We start from the raw sequence: 8,948 nt of genomic DNA on the forward strand, positions 1-8,948 counted from the left end.
TGCAAAGGTGATCGGGGGCTCGACAAATATAAGACCAATGTCCTGGAGTGCCGCATCTAAAACAAGAACTTTCAAATTGTTTTGAGTGATTTCCATTACCACTCATGTTCTCATGATGTCTTTTCAGTAGGTGGTTCGTGACGTCCTTTTGAGATGAGTTATAAAAATAACTATCTCGATTGTTTTCAAAACCAAGGTCGCGACCACGACCATGACCACTTCCACGTCCACGTCCACGACCACGACAACGACCACGTCCTCGACCTCGACCAAAACCTTGTCTCTGAATTTGATTTTGGTTTCCAGGTTTAAATTCATTTTTACTTACAACATTTACTTCTGGAAATGCTGTTGATCCAGTGAGACGGAACTGATGATTTCTCATTAGCAGCTCGTTGTTCTTTTCCGCCACAAGAAGACAGGCGACAAGTTCAGAATATTTCGTAAATCCACGCACTCTATATTGTTGCTATAAAGTTATATTTGATGCGTGAAATGTGGAAAATGTTTTTTCAAGCATTTCCGATTCCGTAACTTCATGTCCACAAAATTTTAATTGCAAGATTATTCGATACATCGCCGAATTATAATCACCGACTTTCTTAAAATCTTGGAATCTCAACATATTCCATTCATCACTGGCGGTCGGAAGTATAACTTCCCTTATATGTTCAAAATTTTCTTTTAATCCTTTTCACAGAGCCACATGATCTTTTTCGATAAGATATTCACATTTTAAACCTTCATCAAGATAATATTATAGCTTTTGCTTTTTCTTGTGATGAAGAGATATCATTTTCTCTAATGGTCTCGCTTAGACACAATGACTCAAGATGCATTTCTACATCAAGAGTATATGGCATATAATTTTTTCCTGTAATGTCGAGCGCAACAAATTCGAGCTTTGCCAAGTTTGACATGGTAGTACTATAAAAATAACAATGCATTTTATTAGTTAAGTTCTATTAATATGACAATAAAAAGTAACTGATAAATTACAAGTACAAGCATTCTTAAAAATAAAGAAAAAATGCGAGACGGATATTTCCGATAAATACAAGACTAGTGAGTATAATAACCAAAATAATTATACAAAATAACCTTGAAAGAGCTATTTTCTTCTTCTTCGAAAATTTTGATGAAGAAAATTTTTAGGGAGGAAGAATAAGTTTGGAGTGATTGAATGTGTTTCTGAAATCATATTTATATGGTAAAAACTAGCCATTTATGACCGTTGTAAATTCTTAAAAAAATAAATGTATGTATATATAAATTTTATGGTAATAATATGATGTATATAATGTTAATCATGTTTAAATAATAATGTATATCATATTACAATATTATAATGAGGTGTCAGGGACTCATTTTATATAATACTGTGACATTGTACAAATATATATATAATTATTATATAACACAATAAAAATATATAAACAGTGAAATAATCACATCACGTTATTATAATGAGGTGTCATAGACTCCTTTTATATAATAACATGATATTATTCAAATATATATACAATAAATAAATAGTAACACAATAAAATTATATAAATATTATAATAATATAATCACATCACGTTATTATAATGAGGCGTCATAGACTCCTTTTATATAATAACATGATATTATATATTAAATATATACAAAATAAAAATAAATAAACAGTAAATTAAATACTCTTAATTTTGAATATTGTTAGCTTTTTCTTGTGTTTTGGAGCTTGAAAAAATATGGAGGACCGAAACTTCGAGTATTGTGCTGATAACGTGTTAAAAGTAAAAATTTACCTGTAAAAAGTAAAAATCTCAAACTCACAAAATTTATCAAACTACACACTTTATAAAATTTTCTGTCAACTCAATTGTGATTTTCTTCACAAATTGAGTGACTTATTTATAGAATTTATTTGAAAATAATCCAAAAATAAATTTATTATTACATATATCATCACACACTAATTTTAATATTTATAATTTTTATTTATATCAAATCTTATTTTTCAACGTAATTGTTATTTTTCAACCAGTACAAAGAAATTGTAGTCGACAGCACCACGTGCCAAATTCTTGTCACCCGCTGCATCCCCACTATATTGTTCGGATCAACGTTGTTTTCACCCCGATCGCTTCCTTTCTTCGATCCAAATGCGCACGCGGCGATTTAAGACAAACGTATTTCTTGAAATGTGTGTATATATCCTTACATTTGTGCACGGATCACACGGCCTCATTTAGATTTTTCGAAGGGGGTGGGTTTGTTGAGCCACTTGTTGCGCTTGAAATGTCATCGCGCAGTTCTTGTTGCTCTGTTCTTCCATTTTCTGTCACGGGTCCTCGATTTGCAGCCGTTTCGTTGATCTCAGTGGGACAATCGTATCCCAGTTATCGATTCGGGCTTTCGTTTCAGCCAGGGAAGAGAATCGGGGACGCCCGGAAGTCGCACTCACGGTTATGGGTTTCCTGCCTTCGTGACACCAAAGGTATGCAGAATACCCGGCTCAAATTATTCAAGAAATGCGATATTTTTTTTGTTTTCGTTTTTTTTTTCAATCGATTTGTTGGGCTTGAATTTCGATTTTCATTCATCTATCTCGATTCAAGAAAGAATGATCTCTAGATTGTATAATGATCTCGTGAGATAGCGGCTGCATGACTGGATATTGATCTTAAGTGTTGACTTTGAAACTTTATAGCTCGTGATGATCAGCGGGATAATGGAGTTGACAGAAGCTTCAAATAAACAGCTGATGTTTATGATGAGACCATGTGAAAATCAACCCAGATTCTATGTAATTGTGGCTTAAAGAAACATAGTTTTGTTATTATATAAATATTATGGTAGACTTTGGAATCTGCCCCTGAAAAGAAAACCAGACGTATGTTGAGTTGATTGACTGATTTTCTTTACCTATACTTCATTGGTAATTTAAGAAGGCTAGCCTCTTGTGGCATGATTGTGGATTCAGCGGTAAGCCCGAGAGTTGCTTTAAATATGCGTATAGCTGTTTCTAACCGAGTTTGCATCTAGATGATTTGTAATTCTGGAAGCATTTGATCTTGTAAGAATCTGAAATCCTTGGTTTTAAATTGATTAGTTCCTACAATTTATAAATATATGTATTCTGAGTTTCTACTGTTGTTTTGAAATCTTGTGTTGTATGAAAATCGTCATATCTGTTGCAAAATATTTTGGTTCATACACTTGATGGTTATTTCACCTCACCTTTATATGTTCTCCGTTGCATCCTTTGCTGCAGCCCTTGAAATCGGGATCCTCTGTTTCTCTGTTGTGATTAATGACCTTATGCTGAGTAGCTAAATAACTTTCAGTCTTGAACTTCAATACAGTTAGTTTCCTTGTCTGTCATTTTGTTTCCTTAAACATTGTTATCATACTCAAGATTAAACAAATGCAAATTGTATATACAGCGAGCTGTTAAAACATGTGAATGCTGTGAAATGTAGATGCATGGAACATATTCAGGTTTCAAAACTCTTTGATTGTATTTTAAAGTTGTTTCTAATATATATGTGTGAGTCATGACTAGTGATTTTTACATCTGGTTATGTGATTCTTTGGAGTTGACAACTCCTAGTAGAAACTTCCTGTTTTCTTCTTATATTTGCTTATCTGGAATGAGCTGTTGGATTCTAGGATTTTGGAGCTATTTACCTCATAAATCAATTTAATGCAATACATAGTGACACCTTTATATGTTTGCATGTTTAATTATCTTATTTGGTTATAATGATTGGGTCAAAAAAAGCATTCATTCGTTGTTTAATGGGGGCATAATTGGGTTGTTCGGTTGGTCGTAGAGAATTCGGGCTGGAAGATACGTCGGGAGAAATGAACTAATGCTGCCTCCTTCATAGTTAGTTTTTTCTTTAATTTATTGTCTTATGGTTTCCCAGTCTGATATATGATGAAATTTAAAAAATCATTTCAATCAAAGAAACACAGTAAATTGTCCTTGTGGTTCGCCAATTGCATCCCTGCTTTCAAGTGTGGAGTAACTACAAGAAATAAAAATGCCAACTGCTTTTAGCCTGAAAATGGCTTAGAATTAATTAAATATTTACTAAATGGCTTTACTTTGGATGCAGCTTCAGTCGTTACTGGCAACTCGTGGGATAAACTGATTTTAAACAGCGATACCCCAGTGCTCGTTGAATTTTACGCCAGTTGGTACGGGCCCTGCAACGTGGTTCACCGTGTAATCGAGGAAATAGCAATAGGCTACTCTGGAAAACTAAAATGCTTTGTCCTGGATGCAGATTGTGATCCACAGGTTGCGGAGAACTATGAGATTAAAGCTGTACCGGTGGTATTGCTGTTTAAAAATGGCGTAAAACGTGAATCTGTTATGGGCACCATGCCCAAGGAGTTCTATATGGCCGCCATTGAAAGGGTTCTGGCTTCATAAATCTCTGCTAATGTTTGATAGGACGTCGATCGTGCTGAGTGCCAAGTTTATGAATTTTATGTACATTGTCGTGTTACCATTGTCTAGGACTCTTGTTACAGCATCTCCACTCCTGGGTAAACTTGTGAATACTGTTTCAAGAATGTAAACTGAAATCAGTTGCTTTGTTACTGCTTTCAACCAAGTGGGATCTGCAGAAATATTATGTGCTTTGGGCTTGTATAGCTTTCCTGTAAATTTATCACATATTTTGTAGAACTCCAACATTTACTGATTTGAAATTTGAAATGTTAAACTTGTAAGGAAAGTCGATGTAAATAATAAGAACTAAATTTTAATGCACAATTGCACATGAATTGTAACCAAATATACAAGATTCAAATGGAGAGAATTAATGAAATGATAAGAACCCATCACTTCTAACTATGGGATGCGTCTATTTGCAAGTTTTTGGACCGGATTAAGTCTATTGTAAGACTGGTCTCACGATTTTTTACATGTGAGACGGGTCAACCCTATCGATATTCACAATAAAAAGTAATACTCTTAGCATAAAACGTATTAATTTTTCATAGATGACTCAAATAAGAGATCTGTCTCACAAAATACGATCTGTGACACCGTCTCAGATGAGTTTTTGTCATTGGACCGGATTCGATAAATATTTCTTGTAAGTTTTTTGAGCTGATTTGAAAATTATTAATCAAGCTTTACGCATATAATATTCGAGCTGATTTGAAAATTATTAATCAAGTTAATTATTTCGCATTCACTGGTATACTATTTCCTCTTCCTTGCCGCGTCGGAAAATAAGGCTATTCCTCTCCGTCGCCGTCGGAAAGCAGCTGCCGCCACAGTGATAAACAAATCCTGTTAATTTTGGGCAATATTTCTTTCATCAGCATAGTAATCTCTCCTCGTCCGTCCGGTGGTAAAGAGATTTTTACAAATTCGCCTTCGATTAAATATTGTTTGTTTTTCTTATTTGGTGTAAATTATCACAGTCCTCGTCGACTCAGGACAATTTAACTTCCCTTTCCGGTTGGTGCAATCATCATATGTGTAGACATTCATAGATATGGATGATTGGATTGAGTTGTTTTTTTTAGCTTCATTGGATCTATATTCGCTATATGGTTTTGCTGTGTCTTTTATTGTTGAATATAAAAACAATATTCTTCAAATTTTCTTGATTGTTATGGTGATGATTGGTCGGATTTCTGAGTAGTCTTCTTAAATTTCATTCAACGATGGGGTCGGGTAGCAACTCATTTCAAGAGTCTTGAAAATCGAGTTAAAGTCTTTTCATTTTCATCTGAACTTTAGATGTTCTTAGTCATGTTTGGTTTTACATTTCGAGACCAACTGTGGCTTCTTTTAAACTTGTCTTTGGTTTCTTAGAAACTATTCTACTTACCAACTGCTTTCCTCTGAAAATGCACAATTCTCTAAACTCTTTTTGATTGAGAAAGATCATGGACTTAATTTAAATTATGTCTTCTCATTGCAATTTCGAATGCCCATGAGTAACTGTAACATAGACAAATAAAAAAAATATGCTAGTGTGTGTGCATAGATGCTTGATTAGAGAACTTGAGTCCTCAAGTTGAACTCTGCATCTGAAGAGTTTATGTACAACTTCTTTGTTGACTATAATCATGTGTTCCAACCTTGATTGTTTAGTGGACTATCTATTTTAGTTTTTCTATTCATTTTGTTATTTCTGGTTATTCATAATGTTTTCATCAATGCCATGAAGGTAAAAATCATTCAAGAATCTTGTAAACTGTGATGTCAATCTCCAGTACACCTACTTTGACATTGCAATCAGAATACTCTGAACAAGGCGTGACACGTGTGTCGATTTCGATGCAAGTCCATCTTTGCCTCATTTTCATCAAATTCAGAATTCACTGCAGGGTCCCGTGGTTATTCTTTGGGACATTGAGAACTGTTGCACATGCCGAGTGATGTGCGGCCTGAGGATGTGGCTGGTAACATTAGGATGGCCTTGTGAGTCCATCCAGTCATCGATGGTGCTGTACTGCTGTCACAATGTTTTCTGCATATGGGGATTTCAATGCCTTTCCTAGGCGATTAAGAGAAGGATGCCAGAGAACTGGTGTCAAACTCATAGACGTCCCTAATGGACGGAAAGACGCAGCTGACAAAGCAATCTTGGTCGACATGTTCCTTTTTGCCCTTGACATTTATCCACCATCATCCATCATGCTGATCTCAGGAGATATTGATTTTGCTCCTGCTCTTCATATTCTTGGCCAACGAGGATACATAATAATACTAGTTATTCCTTCCGGTGTCGGTGTTTCATCTGCCCTAAGTAATGCGGGTAGGTTTGTTTGGGATTGGCCTATTGTTGCTCGTGGGGAAGGTTTTGTGCCCCCTAAAAAGACTCTCGTTACTCCTCGTGCTGAGGTTACGAGTTTCTTGATGGGATGCCAGATCAATGATTATGTAGATGGGCAGAATGAAGAAGAATCAATAGTTTACCGGGGGATCTCGAAAGGCTGTTACAATTCGAGAGATTTTTCAGTGACGTCACAGTGTCTTTCGGAATATTGTAGTTGTTCAGTATCAACGCCTCAATATCCGACGACCTCCAAATCGTGTAGTCTTCCAAATGGTCTAAACGACATTTCAATCAGCACTCTTATGTCTTGTGGCCAGAATGACTTGACATGGGTGCAACCAGGAGATCTAAATGGGTTGAAGGGACAACTGGTGAAGTTGCTTGAGTTGGCTGGTGGTGGTTTTCTTCTAACACGTCTTCCATCAGAATACCAGAAAATTTATGGGAGGCCTCTGTACGTTTCTGAATATGGCGCTATGAAGCTCGTCAGTCTTCTCAATAAAATGGCTGATGTGATTGCTATCGAGGGAAAAGGCCAAAAGAAGTTTGTCTGCCTAAGAAACTTGAAATGCGAACTTGTTGGTTCTCCTCCCCTGATATTGGCGAGGAGGGATAATAAGAAAGGAAAAGGGGTCCAGGAGGATAACAACAATGGTGTGATGGCTGAAGTTGGGTTTTCAGATGAGTTTTCCGATGATGAGAGGGTTATTCTAGGTGAAAATGATGATGCAGTGGAAAGGGAAAAATCTAATTTGGTGACTAATGGTCCTTGCCGAATTATTCATCAACGGTTCAACAAGTTCAAGTGTGAACTGCAAGAAATTTTAGTTAGCTACTCCTGTCGAATTTTTCTTGGTTATTTTGAGGAGATATACCGGCAGCGATACAAAAGACCTCTCGATTATCAAACCTTCGCTGTGAATCATCTGGAGGAGCTGCTACAAAAGATGGGGGATGTTGTGTTGTTGCAAGAGGAACCTGCAACGAAACGGAAGTTTCTTGTTGCTGTTGATGGTTAGAAGAGAACTTCACTTTCCGCTTTTGGTTCGATATCGTCCTAAGGTGTCATGTTCTATGTTATGCTCGAAGTTTTATTCTAGTGGAGTCTATGCAATGAGACCGCTGTATCATGTTTTCCTGTCTAACTTGGTATTGTGAAGTTATTTTAGGTGAGACATGTGGGAAGAATCATGACTACACTGATCAACCAAGTGTTAAAAAATTCACTGTATATTAACTTTGATATCGATTATTGATTATAACACGAAAGATGACAGTTCCTCTTTTGCAACTACTTCCAGTTTGGCATGAAGTGGGAAAACCAGTAATAATTTTAATTCATGCATCCGCCTCTGACACGAGGTTGTATGAATATTTATAAATTCGCATGTAATTATACAAATCACACACATATTTAATATAGTTGCACCATCGCATATTATCCAAACAATAGATACAAACTACAACAAAATGTTCGGAGTTTTGTAAAAAAAGTAACTTTAACTCTAAAAATAATTTATATCTATATATTTATATTTTATATACTTATAAAAGTGTGAATGATGGATAAAATTTTTGTATTGTAATTTTACTACATTGTCTGAATGTTATGTATTGTTTGTATAAATTGCAAGGGCATTGATGAAAAGTATATAAAATTTAGGGTCAAATTTAATGTATTGAATTTGTAGAATTCAATGTATTGTTTGTTTATTTAATTGGTGTATTTTATTTTTTTGAACTTGTTAAACACTTGATGATTATAGTAGTGTTTATATTTTTTTAATAGAAAATTGCAACATAACAAATTTTGAAAATAATGTTACGTAAAAATTGAATAGATATTTGATAATAAAAATATATAAAAGAAATAATATTTTTTTATACATAATTCTTAGAAAAAATTTAAAAAAAATTAATTTTTGAATAAAAAATATGTTTATTAAAAATATTAAAAGAAAAAACATTTAAAAATATATATTTATCTATTAGAGTTATAAAAATGTAAAAAGAACGACTAATTCTTCATTGTAAATTTTACTATTCCCTTAAATTGGTGTATTATTAGATTAATTACATGAAAAAAATTTACACAATTTTTGGGGAACCTGATAACAATGATACATTAAAAATTAATATATGTTT

The 8,948-nt window shown here is 34.4% G+C and overlaps 2 protein-coding genes across 3 annotated transcripts; both read left to right on the plus strand.

The window, feature by feature from the left end:
- The first annotated feature begins 2,071 nt into the window (after positions 1 to 2,071).
- On the plus strand, positions 2,072 to 4,656 carry LOC142554185 (thioredoxin M3, chloroplastic-like). Its single transcript, XM_075664861.1, has 2 exons — positions 2,072 to 2,485; positions 4,113 to 4,656. The coding sequence occupies exons 1-2, from the start codon at positions 2,287 to 2,289 to the stop codon at positions 4,430 to 4,432; spliced, it is 519 nt and encodes a 172-aa protein (XP_075520976.1). The 5' UTR covers positions 2,072 to 2,286; the 3' UTR covers positions 4,433 to 4,656.
- A 536-nt stretch (positions 4,657 to 5,192) lies between these two features.
- On the plus strand, positions 5,193 to 8,044 carry LOC142554186 (uncharacterized). 2 transcript variants are annotated; one of them, XM_075664862.1, is made up of 2 exons: positions 5,193 to 5,363; positions 6,192 to 8,044. In XM_075664862.1, exon 2 carries the CDS (start codon positions 6,488 to 6,490, stop codon positions 7,820 to 7,822), a length of 1,335 nt encoding a protein of 444 aa, XP_075520977.1. In that variant the 5' UTR covers positions 5,193 to 5,363; positions 6,192 to 6,487; the 3' UTR covers positions 7,823 to 8,044. The 2 variants fall into 2 exon arrangements, with proteins under 2 accessions (XP_075520977.1, XP_075520978.1); XM_075664863.1 differs by lacking the exon at positions 5,193 to 5,363 and adding an exon at positions 5,373 to 5,633 and having other exon boundaries at positions 6,526 to 8,044.
- The last annotated feature ends 904 nt before the right edge of the window (positions 8,045 to 8,948 follow it).

This window comes from Primulina tabacum, chromosome 8 (genome assembly GCF_025594145.1).
Source record: "Primulina tabacum isolate GXHZ01 chromosome 8, ASM2559414v2, whole genome shotgun sequence".
Taxonomy (NCBI): Eukaryota; Viridiplantae; Streptophyta; class Magnoliopsida; order Lamiales; family Gesneriaceae; genus Primulina; species Primulina tabacum.

Excerpts from the sequence above, each read along its gene's own strand:
- LOC142554185 (XM_075664861.1), top strand. The coding sequence starts at position 2,287 with ATGTCATCGCGCAGTTCTTGTTGCTCTGTTCTTCCATTTTCTGTCACG. Across the intron at positions 2,486-4,112 it reads CTGCCTTCGTGACACCAAAG|CTTCAGTCGTTACTGGCAAC; the intron begins GTATGCAGAATA and ends CTTTGGATGCAG.
- LOC142554186 (XM_075664862.1), top strand. The coding sequence starts at position 6,488 with ATGTTTTCTGCATATGGGGATTTCAATGCCTTTCCTAGGCGATTAAGA.